Source organism: Coenobita brevimanus, chromosome 61, assembly GCF_032717465.1.
Source record: "Coenobita brevimanus isolate Jiangsu-jjx chromosome 61, ASM3271746v2, whole genome shotgun sequence".
NCBI lineage: Eukaryota > Metazoa > Arthropoda > Malacostraca > Decapoda > Coenobitidae > Coenobita > Coenobita brevimanus.
In genome coordinates this window covers 36,292,996-36,314,770 of record NC_137014.1, presented here as the reverse complement: position 1 = coordinate 36,314,770, position 21,775 = coordinate 36,292,996, and the positions used below count along the sequence as shown (strand labels likewise).

At 40.2% G+C, this 21,775-nt stretch overlaps 1 protein-coding gene across 1 annotated transcript; it reads left to right on the top strand.

Moving 5' to 3' along the window:
- Positions 1-1,286: 1,286 nt before the first annotated feature.
- Positions 1,287-18,329, top strand: Nacalpha (nascent polypeptide associated complex protein alpha subunit). Its single transcript, XM_080275321.1, has 5 exons — positions 1,287-1,351; positions 2,407-2,543; positions 6,677-6,928; positions 15,657-15,752; positions 17,765-18,329. The coding sequence occupies exons 2-5, from the start codon at positions 2,445-2,447 to the stop codon at positions 17,945-17,947; spliced, it is 630 nt and encodes a 209-aa protein (XP_080131447.1). The 5' UTR covers positions 1,287-1,351; positions 2,407-2,444; the 3' UTR covers positions 17,948-18,329.
- The last annotated feature ends 3,446 nt before the right edge of the window (positions 18,330-21,775 follow it).

Sequence of the window (21,775 nt, the reverse complement as noted above, 5' to 3'; positions counted from 1 at the left end):
ACCTTACGAATATACCAGATTATCTATATTAGCTCTAGATCCCCTTAGGCATATATACGCCATGATCCTTTAAATGTATCATATATCCTTTGAAGGCCAAAAGTGTAATAACAATGGTGCTTAAATTTGAGTTACAAATTTTGAAAATGAGTAGATCTAATTTGTATGAACAAAAATATCTTATGATTCATGCTTAAACTAAAGTTACGAAAGTGCAGTAAGATAATCTGTATTCCACAGAACCTTCAATATAGGCAATAAATGTCAGTTTTAATACTTGTATACCAGCCGATGTATTTTACCTCTCAGATAGAATGGATAAAGGGGGGAAGAAACACCATTTCATAAATAAATAATCATAAAACAGTAATAAATTAATGCATTGCACCAAGGTCTGACTTTTCAAAAATAACCCCAAAAGAGAAGAGTAGGGCCCTGCACGCTTCAAACATAACCCATTTGCGCGGGCAAATACCGGGGTGGCAACACTGCTCCTCTCTGCAGTTGGCATTGCAGTGCAACATACTTCATTCCCACTGTTCCTATGGCAGCAGTATACAAATACTGCATTTTGTTCAGCCACGGATCGGTGGAACAGAAGTGAACAAAATGTGTGGCCACAGAAATCACACATACTGTACATGTTTTCAGGTATCATCCCTTGGAAATATTTCGTCCAACATAATTTATTATGTTTGGAAGATACCAAGGTGTGTGTGTGTGTGTGTGTGTGTGTGCTGGATAATGCGACACTTTACTATACTCACATTCTATTTAGTTTCAAAGAACTGCCGAAATGACCGTCACCTCACCCAAGCAGTGCCTGCAGGAAGGATTGTGATGCCTCCCTGTGCAATTGCCATTAACTCCTCCCTACCGTTGCTATAGCAATAGTGTAAATGTTATACAGTTGCCAACGCTACAGTATAGATCGTGTTTAAGTTGTAACTGTAATTTATTGCCCTTGCTTTCATGTGCCTAAATCAATACGACAGTACGCTGGAACTCTCTCTCTCTCTCTCTCTCTCTCTTGCAGTTCTACTCCTCCCACCAGATAGACAAATCACCGCAATATTAACTTTTTTATAGATGAATATTAGTTGATATACTTTTAAAAATCGCGCCAGTAGGCCTACATGTTTTGTTTGTACGCCAATCTCGTATCTATGCAATATTTTGTCCTATAAATTATATCTGTCAAAAGTTTCAATGATAGGTGCAATTTCTCATTATTTGTTGGTGATATTCTACAAAATTGTGTGTGGACAGTGCGGTGATCGGTAGATGGCAGCACGGGACGATCGTCGCTTTCGTCAGTCCTTTCCTGAGACGTTCCCCGAACGATTTGCTGGTGAGTATTAGTATCAGTATTATAATATCACCATCAGGCATCGTGCACCTCCGTAGTTTACATGAAGTTATCGTTCAGTGCTTGTAGCTCACTACTACGTCCAAGCTGATATCCATGTACAACTGAATGCCCGAGTAGTGAGGTATGTACGAAACTACTTCTAGCGTACCGTATCAGGAAGGCCTTCATTGTTGCTGCTCAACTCACGTGCCGCCTGATAACACCTCTCGTCACTACGTCATCTTAAGAGTAAGGTGTTGGTTGTATAGTTCTTGTGTCATTGTTTTAGAATTCACTTAAATTGTTTGCAGAAGAAGCAATGTTACTGGTGCATCTTGGTGACGCCTTTTACCGCCATTTATTTACATGAGTCATAAGGTACTGTCGCTGATAAATAGAAACTTAATGAAGAGCCAAATATTGTTACGCAGTTTAGTTAAACGTGAATAAATAAATGCATTAAAAATATCTATGGTTTAGTCAGCATCAGACCGAGTATTAGAATCGAGTAAACATCCCTAAAACCCAACCCAAATTCACCAGGTAGCCTAACCCAGTATTGCACCGTATTTTTTTATTATTTTTTTTTTTTATTCATCCCAACTTAACCTACCTTGGGTTAAGTTGGATAGTTCAGGAAGGTATGTTATTTAAATTGAGTAGTAAATTGGAGTTGATAGTGTGCCAGACCAGTATACCTTAGTTGCTTGCAGGAATACCAACACATTTTGGCATATTTTTCCTGCGTTTTTCTATTATTACTGGTAATGAGAAAGTTGGTTAAGAGCTTTTTCCAAATTGTACCCCAATATTTATCAGATGCTAGGATCTTGGATGTTGGTAAACATTACATACAGGTAGGCCTACCAAGGTATTGTACAAAATAAAGGAATATTTCATAATTTCTTTATCAGGTTGTATACAGAAGTGAAATGGTTGTATTGCCTGCAGATTTTCTGAGCAGAATTGTATTGCATTTTAAATTTTAGTAGCCCTGTTGTTTTCTTAGGTTATCAGAGATCTGTACAGTGTGTAGCATCGGCCTGCTTTTTCAGGTCCATCCTGCCTGCCTACCAGAGGTACCACATCAACGATGCCTGAGCTGACTGAGATTGAGAAGACGTCCACCCCCGTGGCTGAGGCGGCAGGGGACCATGATGCGGGTTCGGGCTCAGACTCGGACGGCTCAGAGGTATGTCAAATGCTTTTTAAGGATATTTAATTTTGAGCATCTGAAGTTGTTGAGATGATCATACCTTAAGACTCACAGAAATATCAGCATTTTTTATTTATTTATTTAACCTTTGGATCAAACATGCTGGGAAAAATCAGGAGGCTTACATTATGGTGCATATTCTAGGCAGTATCTTTTTTTGTGCACATCTGTAAGCGGTAATCTCATTCCCGGTGAATATTTGGGTTTGTTTACGTTCGGAAATGGCTATCATGCTGAGTCAAGCCCTGGATCTTTGTGAACATGGTAGGATAGATTATGCTAATATCACTGAACAGCCATTATGTGATGAATGTTTACCATAGAAAAGTTGCGTAGAATAATGGGCACAGTAATGTAAAAAATATATATATATATATATATATATACAGTATATCCTGGCATGAGTTTTGCATGAAGGTAGATACTGTACATATGCTAAAATTCTCCATGTGTACCAAATGACAGTACCTGTATCCCAAGGTCCACCCTTCTGTATACTGTAATTATTTATGCGAAGATGCTTATTTAAAAAATCACACCATATTTGGGTAAATGTACGTTTTACTTTTAAGCAGCAGAAGGACCTTACCAATTCACTTCCTGTTAATCCAGTTTATATTCTGTATTTTTCTGTTTTCACAGTGGCAAACAGTATTTTTCAGTTGACTTTTCCTCCTTGTTCTGTTCTTTATGCCTCACCAGTGTTTGTAATGGTGGACTTACTAAAACTTTATTGAATGTTGGTGAAGTTAGTTTAGGTTAAATTGCTTGGTTAGGTTAGGTTGCCCTGTGGGTTGCGACATACCTCGTGTGGGGGTGTCTCAGAAAGCTGTGACATACTTCTTATGAGCGAGATTTTCAACAGCACACCACAAAAGTTGTTGGATCAGTGTGACACGAAATTTATGGAGTATTAGGGTAACTGGTAGCTCTCATTCCTACCCCCTAACTTGAGCCCAGGTTCTAAATTGCACCAGCATCAATGACCCCAAAATACACACTTCGTAATGCATTTTCTGCAATATTATCACCCCATGAAAGGCAGTCGTGGGTCAGAATTGTTTAGAATAGCATAAAATCAAATGTAATGTCAATAGGAGGAATGGAACAGAAGTAGGATGGTACATAATGGTTGTGAAAGTACCGTTCTAAGCTCATATTTCAGCGTGCGGGTGAGCTGGCAACCCACCTGCCGAACGTGGAGCCAGGCAAAAGCCTGTTTACAGCCTGTCTCTTCTGCCCAAATATGCATTACACTCATTCTCTCTCTCTCTCTCAAAGCTTAGTTTTCATGTTCCTGCCAGAAATGCAATTTCTGGCAGTTCTCCAAAACCTCCAGAAAGAAAAAAAAAAAAGAGAGAGAGAGAGAGAGAGAGAATTCCGTGGGAGACTGCATGATTCAATTTCCTATTCACTGACATATAGTACAGTAATCACTCTAATATCCGGACGCCCAATATCCGAACATCCCCACTATCCGGACATAAGAATGTTTCATACTGTACTTTTTTTCATACTATACTTACCTCATTTCACTCTTTAATGTCCTTTATTGGTGTGAATAGGGTGTTAGGAGCTATGCATGTGCAGTAGGGAGGGGGTTTTCTGAGTTAGGCTAGGTTAGGGTCCATAAGTACCAGTCCAGGAGACAGTCACCAGAATGTTTAATATTGTATGAACCTACTTCTAAACCCTCATTTTATGGTTCTTTTGCATTTATTTCAGTCATTTATGTGCATTATTGGTGTGATTTGGGTCTTAAATAGGTGCTATGCATGTCCAGAGGGAGTTGTATAGGTGTTTCTCTGAGTTAGGGTCCATAAGTACAAGTCCATAAGCTGGGGCCCAATATCCGGACAGAACCAATATCCGGACCTACCTATGGCTCTATTACGTCGGATATTGGAGGGATTACTGTATACAGAAATCTGTAAGAGTGACCAAAATTGCCATTTTGCCGCACCACAGGGGATGTCTGCACGACCCCTTGTCGCATCCCACGGGTTAAATTACTAGGTTATGTTAAAATGTTAGGTTAGGAAGAGGTACCAAAAGGTGTCCAGAACATATTTGGAGTAAGTGTCTGCTCCTGCACTTGAGAAACAGTTGATATACTGGAAGGAACATGGCTAAAAACAACAGGGAAAGAAATGTAATGTTGAATACTCATTTACCACCCCAAAAATGACAAGAAAAATATAAGACTGTCAGGAAGAAGGGGAACTGACTTGGCTAAGTGCTTCTGTTGCTTAAAGTACTGTAAAATGTATGCATATCTCATATTTGTTTGTTGGCAAGCATAACCAAGACTGTTACCAAGTGAGAAAATATATATGCAGTATACAGTAGATCCTCGTTTTTCGCGGCTTGGATGTTCCGCCAAAACCTCATGAACCTTGAAACATCGTATTGTGAAGTTAAGAATCAGCGGAAAAAATAGAGGAGCGTTCCGGTGGGACATATACCTACCTTATCAGAAAGTACTATAACACCAAACAGGCCCTACCCAAAATTAAATGAAGTGTGTTTGCAACTGCTAAAACAGCATAACACAATAAACATGTGCCTGAAAGGACATTAAAACTGTTATAAAGAGCTGCAACACCAAAAATCCTTACCAGAAATAAAATGAAGACTGGCTTGAGTGGCAAGTGAAGGTGTGTTGAGAGTGGATGGGCTAGTTCCCAATGTCACTAATCAAGGAAAAGCTGCCACTTTTCAACAGATTATTTAATTTTTGACATCAAAGTAGGTCAACTAAACCCCGATCATTTTATATGCCCTATTTGTTACTAAAAGGAAGGGAGAAATTATAACAACATTATTATACTGGTACTAGGAAGAGAGGCTGTAATACAGTCAAATAGAATAAAAAATTGGTGGGCTGAGTCTACCATCTTTGTATTGGTATGGTTGTTATTTCCTTCCTTAAATATCGATAAGCTTTATTTTACATCCATTTCAGATATTTGTCCATCAAAACAAAAATAAATAGTGTTACAAGAAACATGTAACGATTCTTTGTTTTAAGAAATAGTAGCACGACACGGCTGAAGATCGTATGTTACGATCACAAACAATAACAAACTCAAGTGTCAACTGCCCAGCTGGACCTGCTGTGTATTCACGACACGGCTGAAGATCATACGTTACGATCATAAGCAATAACCAACTCAGGTGTGTCTGCTGCCCCGCTGGACCTGCTTTATAAAGATCATGGAAAACTGTTGCATAGAAAAATGGGCAGTGCCTAGACTGAGCATCGGTACGCATCGTCTGCTGAGTGTCGGCTGCCAGCTGGGAGTATCAAATTGTGGGGAAATTAGCAAATTGCGAGACAACTCGGAAACTTTTTTCTAGCACGAAAAACGAGGTGTCGAAGTAAAATGCTTCCAAATAACGAGGACTTAATGTGTGTGTATGTATGTATATATATATGAGCAGAAAGGCATAAAGTGATGGTGCCCTTACTTGGGCTGCTCAGGGAAGAAAATCTGTGGGAAATGAAGCATTCTGTTGCTGGCCATTGGTGGGACTGGGGTAGTATACCATATGCAGATGAAGAAAAAACAGAATAGTATAGTGAGCAGGTTAGCCATTTTGAACCAAGTAAATGACGGAGACTTGTGTATGGCCAGTGTTAGCAATAGATAGTCGTGGCCTGAGATCTCATAGGCAAAAATTGAATCGTAAGCGTAAAGACTTGAAATCCTATGTCAGAAATCATCATGAATGATGTGTATTATGAGCAGATACATGCTTCTTGGGTTGCTAATGTTCAGGGTTTAACATACTGTAAGTTATTTCTAATACTGTGCATTATAACCATGATGGGTGGCCAGAAGTTGGTAGGAGAGAGTTTTGCAAGGAAGTTTAAACTCCTCATTCATTTACTTTAACAGTCATTGAAAAGAAAACAAGGGGCCATTGAGAAAGTGTATATTTATTGCTGCTGTGCAGTTTATGTCCCACTGCTCAGAACATGTTTTAAATTTCAGGAGTTTGAGTTTTGAGTTTTTCACCAGACACAAATAATTTATGTGCGTATGTTTGTGAGGTTGGTATCCTTGAAGCTTGGGACGTTACTTGATAATTATAAACAATTCCAGGATTCTCTTCCGGAGTTGGAACAAGGGGGATCAGCTTCAGCTCCCACAGTCACAGAATCAGCAAAGGCAGCCAAGCAGAGCCGATCAGAGAAGAAGGCTCGCAAGCTGATGTCCAAGCTAGGGCTGAAGCAGGTACCAGGTGTTAATCGTGTCACCATCCGCAAGAGCAAGAACATCCTCTTTGTTATCAACAAGCCAGATGTTTTCAAGAATCCAGCCTCAGACACATACATTGTTTTTGGGGAGGCTAAGGTGAGTACTTTCCAATCACATGTCTATAAAATTATGGAAGGATACTGTTTTAATGTTATATTACACAAGATGTTAGTTAAACTGCAGGAACAAAATACCTGTAACTTTCATTATCTTCTTAGTTTCCATTATAAGTACTTTATTGCATTCTGGACATCTTTTCATCTTTGCTTTATGTCCTCATTAGTATCAAGGAGCCATGCTCATGATGATGAATACTCCATGTAAATGTGGAAAACAGGAGTACTATTATGAACACTAAAGGAAAATCTTCAGTTCATAAGCTCTTATTACTGTTAGATGTAATGCATACCAGCCATTAGTTTACCCATGCTTTAGAAGTGGGTCAGTTTCAGAGCACTTGGAACTTTGCTGGTATGGCAATTGTAATTATGCACGAGTTAATTGGCCCCTTGAGGCTGAGTTTCCCTCCAGTTGAGGAGAACCACTATGGTGACAAAAATAGTCAAGATAATGCCCAGAAATTTGTCATACTGGTACATTAGCAGTATATCATCTTTCACTTTGGGAGAAGGTGTCTGTGAAAATTGTATAGCACTGGTACAAAGAACATTAAAAATCAGAAATGACTCTTAGCAGATACGATTATGTGAAGCTACAGAACGTGGTGAATGATTTTGACATATCCGATAGAGCTGGGATTCTGGGGGCTTGAATGATGAGTGAATTAAAGTGTGGCCCATTGGATTGGGCAGATTTGGGCTGTCTGGACATTGCTACTCCTCACCCTGCCCTAGGGTGGGAAAGGAGTTACGGATGATGATGATGACGACGACGATGACAAACGTAATAATAATAATAATAATAATCTGGCCTTTTGTTTCTCAAAAGCGCCAGTTCTTCCTTTTGGGAATTCACTAGCGCTCGTTATTTTTACAATTACAAGAATTGTGACATTTCTTGTATATAATACAAGCTACATCATATATACATGAAAGTGGCAAAAATTAAACCCTATAATCATCTGTCATAATACCTCTCCAGGTCGTAGCATTTTGAAAAAGAAAGGCTTTCAGCTGTCTCTTAAAGGATTCAACAGTAGAGAGTTGTCTTATGGACAATGGCAATCTGTTATATAATCTAGGGGCTCTATATGCAAAAGAACGATCAGAGAAAGATGACTGGTGAATGGCTCCTGGCTCGTCAAGACGCAAGGAATCATCTTCACTGCGTAACATCACACCCGGGCGTGTCGATGGGAGTTTTAACAATTCAGCAAGATACTTCGGTTCACCAAACTTAAGAACCTTGAATGTAATAAGACACAGTTTAAATTCAATTCTAGCCTTTACTGGTAACCAGTGCAACTCAGTCAGAAACGGGGTAGTTGAGGTTCTCGGGGGGAGACCAAAGATAAGCCGTGCCGCCCTGTTCAACACAGACTGAACTTTTGTTAGTATATTATTTGGAAGACCAACCCACAGTGAATTACAATAATCAACACGAGACAAGACCACTGCATGAACCAATGTTAGGAGGCACTGTCTATTCAGGAATCTTCTCACAGAATACAGATTTCTGATATGCAAGTTACACCCTCTTACAACCTGATTAATGTGTTCTTTGTAATTTAACTTAGAATTAAAATAAACACCCAAATTTCGAACAGAACTGACTGGATGCAGCTGTGACACGCCAATGTTCAAAGCCAGGGCATTGTCAGTGTCATCACCCCTTCTGTTTCCTCTGATGATGATGATCTCAGTTTTACCATCATTCAGCTTAAGTTTCCTCTTAGCCATCCAAATCTTAATATCAGACATTAGAGATTCAAACTTTATCTTCGTATCGTTGATATCTGACATCTTAACTTAGAGCTGGGTGTCATCAGCATAAAAATGATAGGACACATCATGAGCATCAAGTAAAGACGATAAACTACTTGTGTAGATAGTAAATAGAATTGGATCCAAAACTGATCCTTGAGGGACTCCAAATAGAAGAGGAGCAGAATCAGAGCTAGCGTAATCAACAACCACTCTCTGAGATCTGTCCGACAGATACGACTTAAGGAGCAAAAGGGCACTATCACGAACGCCATAAAAATACAGATCATCCAACAATAGTTTATGATCTACTGTATCAAAAGCTGCAGACAGATCCAAAAGAACTAGGAGAGAGGACATCCCACTACAAGTGTTTGCCACCAAGTCGCTCTGAATCCTTATTAGTGCAGTTTCAGTCAAATGGTATTTTCTGTATGCTGATTGAACAACAGGAACAACTCTGTTGTGTTCCAGTAGTGGTAAGAGTTGGTCAAGTATGGCCCGCTCAATAATCTTGGATAAAAAAGACAGGTTAGAGACAGGACGATAATTTGTCATGCTCTCGACATCAAGGCCAGGTTTCTTAATTAGGGGCCTAAGCAAAGCACGTTTCTCAGACTGCACAAAATTACTTTCTAAGAAGCATCTATTTATTATGTTGCAGATAAAGTCTGCAGCATGCTCATACACATCAGGCAGTTGTGACATGTTACATGGATCGAGTGAGCAAAATGTTTTATTAAGTTCTCTGATGTAACATTTGACTTTGTTTACATCCAGTGGATGAAATGTTGAAAGCAAATGATCCCCGGTGCACCGTGGCTGGAAGTCAACTGAGTACACTTCACTAGGAGAACTGCTGTCTAAATCACTTCTTATGCGAGATATCTTACTTGTAAAAAATGAAGCAAAATCAGAAGCCAATTGGGCATCAGATAAAGAAGTTGGTTTAACAATTACATTCCTCTGACCAACCAAATTGTTCACAACTGCAGACAATTTTTTTTTATCACCACCACATGAATCAACTTTATTTTGATAATACCTAGCCTTTTGGGCTTTTACAGTGTGAACGACTGCTCTTCTCGCAAAAACATAATGCAAACGAGTTACTTCGGTCCGCTGCAAGCGCCACTCACGTTCTGCCCTTCTACGTTGTCTACGCAAAGAATTAATGGATGGACCATACCACGGAGAATTATCACGTACAGTGATTGTTTTTACTACCTCAGGACAATAATGGTCAAAAATTGACCTGAGCTCGTTGTTGTAAATATCAACCAATTCACCAGAAGAAAGACTTGAAGAATCGATGGAGTTTAAACGTTGATCAATTTCAAAACACATCAACTGGCGGTCAACATTGTTGTAATTTCTGAACCTGATGACCTTTTTATATGAAGGGGATTTTGGGACATCAAAACTAAGAGTGATCAGAGCATGATGAGAGATGAGGGGGTCAAATGAGTCAACCTCCACATCTGATACGCACCTGCAACCAACAGGGGACAAGATCAAGTCAAGGACATGTCCTGAGACATGAGTTGGATTACTCACATGATTGAAAAAATTGTTCTGGGTGATCAACTCAAGGAATTCTGAAGAAAATGGTTTTGACTCTGGACTGTCAACCCAATAATTGAAATCACCACAAACAAGAAGTCCTCCAGGTTTAAGAGAAAACCCTTCATGAAACTGCCCAGACTCCTCCATAAAACCTCGATCTCTGCCCGGATGACCTGGTCGATAGACAATTGCAATTCTAATGGTATTCTGATGGAAATTTATTGATACTTCCATAAATTCAAATGATGATGGGGTCAGGTCTGAATCAATGAGAGAAACGTTTGCAAGTGCCGCCGAGTAGATGAGTGCTACGCCTCCTCCTGGATAGTCAGCAGCAGGCCTGGGAATACTAATAATAGAATGTGTCTTAGGCAAGGCATTACGAATAATATCGATATCAGACTCATACAACCAGGTTTCAGTCAGGCACAATATGTCAAGCTCGTACTGATTTAGGGTTTCATTAATATAGTCTATCTTATTACGGATGGAACGAATATTTAAAAGACCTATCCTTAACTGGTTCAAGAGGGACGTAGTCAGTTTTTTGAATGGTCAAAATTGGTGTTTTCAATCAATCTATTCCTATGAGAAATCATAATTGGACATTCTCTACTTGAAGCAAAATGGGCAACCACCTGTGACTTTGAATTAGCATCTTGATGTCTTAACCCCTAAAACGCGGCTGTTTACAGTCGATCCCCCCCCGAGTGGCGGGGTTGTATCGCGGTCTGAGTACCTGTAGGAAAATATTCGCCAAAAATCAGAGATTAACCCTAGAACATTATACTTGGTATGGCAGATAGTACTTACATTCAGCTTTCTCCAGAGACAGGTGTTGAGCCTTCGTGGACTACCCAAGGACTTGTGGAGACTTGCAAAGTTGGGTAACCAAATCTTCACTTTCACACCTCCAGCAACCCGGTTTCCCCTCTACCACAGCCTCATTCTGTCACAGGAAACTTTATACTACAACGTAAAGGTAGTTAGGAATCCGTATTTGTACAATAAGCACTGAAAATAAGGCTAAAATCAACGGAGCGTACAGCCGACATGCACTGTGGCGGTGGTCTTCCCGTCACTCAACAAACATTTCCATTTTCACAGCTAAAAATATGTATACTACATTATTTTCAATCATATTACTTCCCAAAAGATCACCACGGAGCGCTTTTTATTCTGCCTTACGTCCGCCACTTTATTCTCGTTCCTGTCGGCCGCTTGCACTGACTGGGAAGAGCTAGAACTCGCCATAATCTCACTTTGAAAGCCTGCAGTAAACTGACGCTAAACAGAGGCAAACCGTGAGAAAAAAAGCTAGTGTTACAACTGGGGAAATAAGCGTTTCCTTGTAGCATAAACTGCTTGTGAGAGGAGATCGCAGATTTACAGTTCTGAGCGCTCAGAGCGCTGCCATGTATCGCAGCCAGGCTGGCCGGGCCGTGGTGGGGGGGGGGACGGGGGGAAAATGCGATATTTGGCAATAACTGAGGTTAGTAGTACAAAGGTAAAGTATGCTAGTTGTAGCTAGAGGGTGGTGGTACTGATAGACAATACCAGCTGGAGCCTGCTTGCCCGCGGTTATTCAAAATTTACTAAAATCGCAAACGCGACGACCCGCCGTCCTGCCCTTATGGCTGAGCGTCGCAAATGCGACGATCCGCGTTTTAGGGGTTAAAGAGGAGCAGTTGATGCATTTGGGAGAATTTCTGTTACTACAGTCCTTAGATTTATGGGCTCCAGCACAAAAGACACATTTAGGTTCATCACTTTTCCTAGAACATCTCTCAAATGTATGACCAAAGCCTTGACAGTGATGACACTGTGTAACCCAGAATCTATCGAAAGCGCGGCATCTTGTAAGATCCACATAGATGTAATTGCCCTGTTCTACAATGGAGGATCTCACCTCTGGCGACATCTTCAAGACAGCAGTTTTGGTGTCATTCCTTGTCCTTGTGAAGAGAAGGTTGAGGGTACAACCTCGATCAACGAGCATCTTAATTTTATTGTTTTTTCTCAGAATATTTGGGATGATGTCAGAGTCATCAAAGGAAGAGGAAAGGCCTGTCACGGTCATTTTAGGCAACATTTTCTTTGGCTCTGATATGCAAATAGTGCCCTCAGAGCCAAAATGATCAGTCAGCACCCCAGTTGCTTCCCCCTTGGCCTCAGCTGACGGAAACTTCATTACCAGCCCACCAGCCTTGGTCTTAAGGCAGCTGTCAACCGGTACCGAGTTAAGTACGCCTCTGATGTCTTCTGGTCCCATCTGATTTGTCAGGGCACTAGCGCCACTCTCTGGTTTCACAATCAGTACATGCTGACTATGAATGGCTTTTTTTGGCCATGAGCACTGATCTCAATCACGCCCCCAGGCAGATCCTTCCCTCCCCCCACGAGAGACCCGCGAACAGCATCCGCAAATGACTTGGCCTGATCTTGTGTGACCGCCATAGGTGATGAGACCTTGGTCTCTAGTGCCTCCAGTCTATTTGATACGTCTCTGATTGCTTGAAAGATTGGCCCAATGACTTTATCTTCATACTCCTTCTTGGTACTACTTCCTCCACCAGCCAAGACCTCGTCTGCTGGTGCAACACACTGGCTACACAGCCAGTGAAAGCCCAGCTGGTGGCTCCTCTTCATGAATGGATAGTCGCCTGCATCCAAATTTTCACAAGCTATATGAATCCACTCGCTGCAGTAGGCGCACTTCAGTGCTTTTGCACTTTTTGCTACAGACCTACTGCAGCGAAGGCACTGGTGTTGTTTACTAATGATAAGGGAGAACAAAAAAAACAAAATGACAACAACAGCAAAACGTATATAGAATACTACCCGGGAAAAACCCGGGTAGCGCCGCTCCCGTTTGTGTCACCCTAATTTAGGAGGAAAAAAGAAAACCGAAGGAAAAAAAGCACAAAAAACAGAAATGGAAAAAAAAACAGGGTGTCTGCGAGGTCACCACGAGCAGGTGGGGTACGACTTGACTACCCTTCGAGGAAAGGTAACCCAAACCGAGGTGCCGCAGAAGTGCTGAGATGGTATTGAAAACTTTTCCCAATTTCGAGCTTTACAGCAGCAACAAATACGTCACTTAGGCAAGACCTCATTGGTTACGATACTGCCACTGCGCAAAGCCAGAATTTTCTGTATCACTGAAGCTGTATTATGGTGTATATTGTGCTGAAAATAAGTTATTTCAGAATCTCATTTTTTTTTTTAATGCAAGGAAGAAGGAACCAAAGGCCAGGGGCTGCAAATTACTCCCTCCAAGAGAAAATAAGATAACAGAGAGCCAGATTCAAGATCCATTGATTTTGATGTGGGATGCAGGAACTGAGAAAGAGAGAGAAAGAGAATACTGTATTTATGATGACTGAAACCTTCCACAAACTCTGCCAATGCCTGCCTGCCTTTTTTTTTTTTTTTTTTTTTTTTTTTCCCCAGAGATCCACAAATGGCATATTGGTGTCCCCACAACACTGCTGTTTTCTTATCCTTCAGTCCCTTCGGAGCATTGACTTGTAGTATTCTTCACTGCCATTGTCTCATTGAGGCAGCTCTCTCCTGTGTGTGGCACAGCCACAACCAATCACAGTAACCTCTACACAACTGTCATCTCTGTTAATGACTTTTTCAAAATAGACTTTACATCTGTACCATTTTCCTGGTTCAGTTGTTACTTTTTGTGAGTAGTGTGCATTCCTGTTTATTCCAAATTCACCACCTATTTTATTTCTTTATTATACTCTTCTCACACATTTGTTGCTCTTAATATACTCTCTCGTGCACATTAAACATAATAGCCACCATATCAGTTCACATTTGTTTTTAAAAATCTCTTGTAGAATCAGGTACATGCACGTTTTAGAATCCCATTGTATGACATGCAGTCAAATGCCCTTTTTCTGCTGAGTTCACATAAGTATATAATTTAAATATTTATGAGAGGCAGAGAGGCCTGTAAGGTCTGAAGCACTGATGTAACTTCTTAGTGGTAGGCATCCAATACCATTAAAGCAACATGCCTCATATTTTACCCTGTTTAACTGGAAGATATACACTGCACTGTATTTTATTATAAGAAAAATTTATCTTGGTTGTGTTTTATGACGGAGATCAGTTAAGCATACTGTATTTTGTTGTTTACAAATTGCACATTTAACCCCTCCAATGGAGATCAATTAAGTATGTTGTACAGTGTTTTGTTTACAAATAACACTGCTACCCCCTCCTGTCATACACTGGACCATCATCATTATCTTCATTTAGCATCCTTCGCTTCCCAGTGCTGGGGTTGGATGTGATATGAGTCGTCTCCATCTATCTCTGTCTTCCACATCTTCTCTTGTATTTAAACATCTCATATCTTCGGTAACCCCTTGCCTCCAAGTTCTCTTTGGTCATCCCACTGGTCTCCTTCTTTCTATTTCCAGCTCCATAGCCCTTCTCAAAATGTTATCTTGCTCTCTTCTGCACACATGACCGAACCATCTCAGTCTCATACTCCGAATCCTGTCCTCTATGCTCTCCACTCCTCCTCATCTTCTCACCTCCTCATTTGACACTTTGTCTCTCCACTTAACTTTTGCCATAGACCTCAGCATCCTGTGATCACAAGTCAACAGGAGCCTTTCCAAATTTGCTGTCAGTGCACATGTCTTTGCAGCATACAGCAGCACAGGTCTGATGCAGGCACAGTATATCCTTGCACAGTGAACCAGTGGTATCCCCTGGTTCACTAACAGACTGGCAAACTCCCTTCACTTTTATCCAATCAATAAAACGAATAAAATTAAAGGAACTTGGCTATGTCCGGGAAAGGTGTGATATAGTGGCTCAGCAGTCGTTTCTGAATCATATAAATTAAAATTGGTATTATGGTGAACATAGTCACTTAGGAGCATATAGACTTCGTGGATATGTTTTCAGTACTTTTCTCAAACCATATTATAAAGGAAACTTTGCAAGAGTGATGTGAGTCTACAAACCTAGTAACTGGCCACGCAGTCTACACTCACATGATGGGGACTCTGTTACAGGTACATGCCAGTGTTGAAGCCAAGAGTTTCATACTGCTGCAGGTCTTTGGCAGCCTCAACTAATTGGACTTTTCAGTGTCTGAGGTTCTTGGGACTTTTAAGTTTTGAGAAAATGCTAATGTACTAACTTTCACTGATGCCTTTTACACTGTGATGAGTGAACTTATGTTTACAGTATAAGTAGGCTTTGAGTTTAATACTCGGATGATATGGTATTTGTCCTGAATTTCCTTGGTTGTTACAGTATATTGTTTTCAGATAATCTGTACACAATAATGTCTGTGCCCTTCTTTGGCATACATTTATACATTTCCCTATGATCTACAGATTGAGGACATGAGTCAGCAGGCTCAGATGGCAGCAGCAGAGAAGTTCAAGGAGCCATCAGGTAACCCTGCCGCTGATACAGCTGCTCACACGACGGTTAGTACAGTTTATTTTGTGAAAAATAGCTAATAAATCTTTTTTTTTTTTTTTTAAATAGCTAATAAATCTTTTTTTTTTGAATTGCAGTAGTTATATGAGAAACTTGGGGAGTTATGAATACCTAGGAATTCCCAAGTACAAAAATTCCTCATGTATCTCCCACTTAACATGATTACCACAACAAATCTTACAAGGAACACATGTACAGTCATCAAATGTTCATTATATGCAGTGAAGTTATGACTGATAATCACATCAGCATTTATCTGTCACCCATTTGTTAAAATATTTCTTTTAAATGCATTTTGACTTATTTAATACCTACAAGTATGTCCTATACTTTGTATATTTTGTGATATACGTACAGTGTATATATTAGACCTTGCATTTTCAGTATTTTAATATTAGAAGTTAAGATGATTTTAGTATGCATTATGAGTAGAAAATAGAAAACAGGATGAGCTTCATAGTACAGATGGAGATTAGGTGCATGAGGAAGTTGATAGTTTGCTCAAGATGATAATAGAATGCATGTTGAATGCCACATGAAAAAGTTTTTGAAGGTGAGGTTGAAGGTATTTTTGGAAGAGAAAAACCATCATGTGGTTTGGAAGCAGAGTGGAACTGGGTACAGTTCATTAGAAAGGAGAGAGGGGGGGGGGGGATGAAATAGCCTGGAGTGGATCTTAGCCATCTTGTGTGGCAGTTTTTAGGAGGAAGCATGAAGAGAGGTTGTGATGGTAATGACAGTTTCAACATTCCCTGATTATTGTAGTCATTCAGACATGCATTTTGTACTTGTCTTGCTGTCACCAGATGATTCTCTTTAGAGGCAGGGTAGACTTTTCAAAACATATGTAGATAGAGTGTTCATTCATCTATCTGTCTATCTATCTATAGCCCAACGCCCTAATCCCGCAAAGGGTGGCCACAGACGGAATGCCTCCAAGTTGCTCTGTCACCCACCATTTGACTGCCCTCCCCCCAACTCACTCCCCCCTCCCTCATATGCCTCTCAACTCCATCCCTCCACCTCATCCTCAGTCTTCCTCTCCCTCCACTTCACCCGCATACACCCTTTTAGTCAGTCTTTCATTCTCCATTCTCTCCACATGTCCAAACCACCTCAGTGTATTTCTCTTAATTTTCTCCACCACATCGACATCCACCCCACAACGTTCCTTCACTTCTTCATTCGTTAACTTATCCCTCCATGTCACTCCACATGCACCTCTCAAGTAACTCATTTCCACTGCTCTCAGTCTTGACTTTTTCCTCTCTAGCAGGGTCCATGCCTCGCTTCCATACGTCAGGGTAGGGATCACAATATTATCATGCAGTGACTTCTTAACTTCCATACTCACCTCCCTATTTCTCATCACTGCTTTCAGTGAACCAACAGCCTTCCTTCCCGGCTGTTCTTTAATCACTTTTGTAAACTAAGGGAGGCCTTTCCTACATGTAACAAAATAATTTGGAAATAATAAGAGGAATCCAGGAAATAAGTTTATCAATATGAATGGGTTTTGTCATATCTTTCATTATGAGTCAAAGGAAATAACATATTACCAAGACATAGTTGGTACGATACTTTGTTATACATAAAGTAAGTCCTCTTTACACTGTATGTTAGGGATGTGTTCCAAAATATAACAATTACTTCCATGCAATTAGAAGTAAGTTGGGGGAAATGGCTGTTGTTCATCTAAACATGTACCTGTTGGACTGCAGACTCTGAAGTTGCCAAGTTGCCTCCTGCAGTCCACCATCTTTTTGGGGGGATTGAGAGGGAGTTGTTGGATATTTGGGTAACTGGGCAATGGAGTTTGATAGGTAGCAAAAAGGCAACTATTTGTGATTGATATGCACTAAGAAGGAAAAAAGAAAAAGGCAGCATATGACATCCTGACCACATTTTCCTACCAGAAAATGTGAGCATAGAACAAGGACTTAATCAGATAATGTGTGTTTGTGTAACTGTCCCTTTATGTTTTTCTTTCACTTAACAGGTGCCAACAGTTATACAGGAGGATGAGGATGAAGATGAGGAGGAAGTGGACGAGGGTGGGCTTGAAGAAAAGGACATTGAGCTGGTTGTATCCCAAGCTAATGTGTCTCGTGCAAAGGCTGTTCGGGCGCTTAAGAAAAATAATAATGACATAGTAAACGCTATCATGGACTTGACGATGTGATGAGATTCTACTCCCATATTATTACTTGAAAAGCTTTGCAGTCCTTATTACCCGAATTCCAGTCTTACCCTTTCTTCTGCTTTGTCACTGTGTTTTTCCTTCCATATTTTTGCATTTGAAGTGTGTGTCTTCAAATTTATGCTGGTAACTGGTTATTTCAAACATATACTATAAATTATATACCCATCACTACTATCCTCCAAAAAGAATAATTATAATCATCTTATTAGCAACCTTGGAAAAAAATAATAATTGGCATTGACAAGTGCATTTCTTGAATGCAGACACAACACGGTTGATTCATGGTTACTTTTGATTCTTGCTGTGTTTCCGTATATATAACGAATGTAACTACATCTATAAAAATAAATAGTATGAACAAGGCTGTTTTTGGATGTTTAACCTTGTATAACTTCTGATGGGGCGTAATGATTGAGAGGATGGATAGGTGGATTTAGAGTGTACTTGAAGAAACTTAGCAATTCTGGGAGGGTTAATTGTTCAGCAGGATTTAGGAACATCGTGTGATAAGGGTCATGTGTACTGTATTATGAAACGCAGCTGGGTAGTGGTGAATACTGCTACAGAATGTGGTGAAAGTTTTTGGCGTATCAGATAGAACCAGGATTCTGGGGGCTTGAATGTTGAGAGAATGGAAGCATGACCAATTTGGATCGGGAAAACTTGAGCTGTCTGGACAGGAAAGGAGGTCTGGATGATGAAGAGAAGCTGTAATTATGATGGTAAAAATATGATTGATAAGGATATGAAAATTATCATGGAATAAATCTATTGTTTTTAATAGGAATGGTACTCCATGGAGAAGTGACACCAAAGGAAGATAACTATGATGAGCAGGGTAATGAGTGGTGGCAGATGTGCTCATCACAGGATTTTGCAGTAAGGTTGGAGAAAACTTGTGAAGAGGACTGGAAGAAATTTATTGCATTTCTGCATCTGGACTATGCATGAGTAAATGAACAAGGGTTTGAGGGGTTTTAAGTATGTACTATATGGGGTGAACAGAAAAACTATTGCATGCTGTTAATGAATTTTCATGAAAGTAAAATCTGCCTAGGGGAAGTTGGATTTCGTTGAATTCACACTTTCTGTCCAGTGCTGTAATTTCTGTCTCAGTCTTGCTATACAGTATCTGGATGTCATTCAGTTTGGTCGAGTACCCTTTTATTGAAAGTTCACCGTCAGTGTTTGCGTATCCACTCATTGTCCAAGTCTTGCCCTTCTTCGGCAATCATTTCAGATGTCTTGGCAGGTATATCCCTGAGATTTAGGTACTCTTATGTCGTTCAATGCAATACTTATTTATCCATCCATCATCTAATCCTCGGTTGCCCTGTGGCATGAGGAGCGTAGGGCCGTAAGCAAAAGTGGAAATATCTTGATCTAATGACAAATTCGCAAACTTGGTAAACCGGTGGTCTTCATATAAGAAATGTTCTTAATTTTATTCTAGACATTGCAGGATTATGCCAGAATTGTGCTAAATGATTCTTTACGATAGAATTCACGCCAAGTACCAAATCTGAGAGTAGACTAAGGTAACTGCGCATTGCCGACATGCGTAGTAGCACGAAAACGGCTTGACGTCGGTTGCCTGCTAAAAGTCTCTGGTTGTAATTATCTAACTTATGCCATACATTTATACATCGTGTTGTGATACAGTGACAGTTCGATATCTTATCTTCCAATGGAAAACTACGAAGTCGCAGAAGGTAGGTGCAAAACTGTAAACTTGTATTTTGCTGCAGTGACTGTTTCCAGTCCGTACACACGTATCGCACTATTAACAATGTTCAGCAACAAATTTATACTCTGATCACTAACTAGACGTAAAACTATCATCTCTCAGTCTTGAATGCTGAACCATAACGAGATTAACACCAGAGTACGTTGCTAATCAAGATGAGTCGCATACTTTGGAAACGCTGCAGTAGTATTGTAATCAGTGAAAGAGCTAAAGTACGGGAAATGGGCCCCGTAAGGACAGAAATTCCGCGAAGTTAGTGAATTACTTACAGCTGGTAACAGTGAAGAATTAATAATAATGTAGTCTTCAATACTAAGAAACATCGGCAGTCTAGAGAGTCCACTACTACTATAGGGGCTAGGAAGGAAGAGGCCAACAACCATGTCAGAATGGAAAAAGATGGTACTTGGAAAAAAAACCTTTGTTATGCAATGGGCTGATATAGGCTGATGATGTTTATGGTGCCGATGATTTGTGTCCACAGCACTGGGCATGCAATACATTTTCTTAATTCTGCTAAAAGGAAGGAACTACCAGTGGGGAAAATAGCTGCCTACCGTACATTATGGTTTGGTCAATCAGCAAATTTAGGAACATTATTATTGTTATTATTATTATTATAGTAAAGTTGTAGTGGTGGTAGTGGTAGTAGCAGTAGTAATAGTTGTAGAAGTTGCTGTAGCTCCAGCTTTATCTGAAGTGTGAACCCAGTGGACTGCAGACTAAAGTTGCCCCATTCCTACAGTTCACCATCTTCCGCTTCGGGTAGAGGAAAGTAGATGAAGGACGTCTGTATAACCAGGTAGTTGAGTTACCCAATCATATTAGTGCCACCACATAAAGGCGCCCTTCTCCAGCACGAGCTTATATGTTAAACTGTAGGCTACTATTTCGATCAGAAATAGCTGCTTTTTTTTTTTTTTTACTATAATCGAAATAGGTGTTACAGTCATGAAGGTGCATGCTATATATAAGCATAAAAATATATGTAATGAATGGCAAAATTTTCTCCAGCAAAACCCTCAGGTTCAAGCAATTCCTAGAAAGAATAATTGAACGGCTTTTGCAATCTCCCAGAAAACCCTATCTTATTCTGCTTCAAAATTAAATTCCTCATTTGGCCAAAGGTGCGTTTTTGGCGGCTCTTGGAAATGACTGCGTGATTTGTATGCCGTGAGAGAGAGAGGAGGCGAGGGCAAGAGGAATGGCGGAGACGCTGAATGTTAAGCGCCGAATCCTTCCTAGTGGGACGAACTTATCGTGTGGTAGGGAACTTTTACTGAATTAAATTGTATGGAGAATGCGTCCGCACGGGACACTTTAAGCAGCGGTGAAAAAAAAAAGGAAAAAAAAAGTGGACGAGGTGTTCCATTATATCTATGATGTGTCCCATACGTTTCAAGATAAGTTCCATCATGTCTCTGTACCTTTTTGAGGGTTTAATATACCAGATGACCCGCCGACATGTCATAAAAGTACCCCCGCTAATACCAATACACCAGTCCTGTATGAGACTGCCCTAGCATGTATTCAATATGGACGGTGGGTGTTAGCACCGAAGTGGTGACATGTGGAGGTGTAGGAGGACTACTGGGCCTTGGGATAGGCTACTGCCCCCGAGAAACAGGCCCTGAAGCCTTTGGCCAGAGTCGGACACATTAAAAAAAAAAAAATGATATATATTAAACATTTCCAATTAGTCATTTACCCGTCATCGTTTTCCTTTTACTGAAATAGTCTCACCATAGCCAGAATAAAATTTAATCCTCAGTGTCCATTGCACGAAAGAAGATTTTCTAAGGAAAAAGTATTTTCACAAAGATTGTTACCTTTATAATGTATGTGCGATATGATGCTAAAATAGGAATTACCGCTACCGTGTGTTTTTCATATAGAAAGAAGCATCCACAACCTGTATTTCATGGAAGGTTTAGGAACATACTTTGGGTTTAGTTCTCATCTACGCAGCCTGCAAATGCTATTTCTGCAGCTCTATTGAATGAGCCCTGAAATAGATGGGAAAAACCAATATATTGAGACGTGACAGGTAACCCGGAGTG

Excerpts from the sequence above, each read along its gene's own strand:
- Nacalpha (XM_080275321.1), top strand. The coding sequence starts at position 2,445 with ATGCCTGAGCTGACTGAGATTGAGAAGACGTCCACCCCCGTGGCTGAG. Across the intron at positions 2,544-6,676 it reads CAGACTCGGACGGCTCAGAG|GATTCTCTTCCGGAGTTGGA; the intron begins GTATGTCAAATG and ends AAACAATTCCAG. Across the intron at positions 6,929-15,656 it reads TTGTTTTTGGGGAGGCTAAG|ATTGAGGACATGAGTCAGCA; the intron begins GTGAGTACTTTC and ends TATGATCTACAG.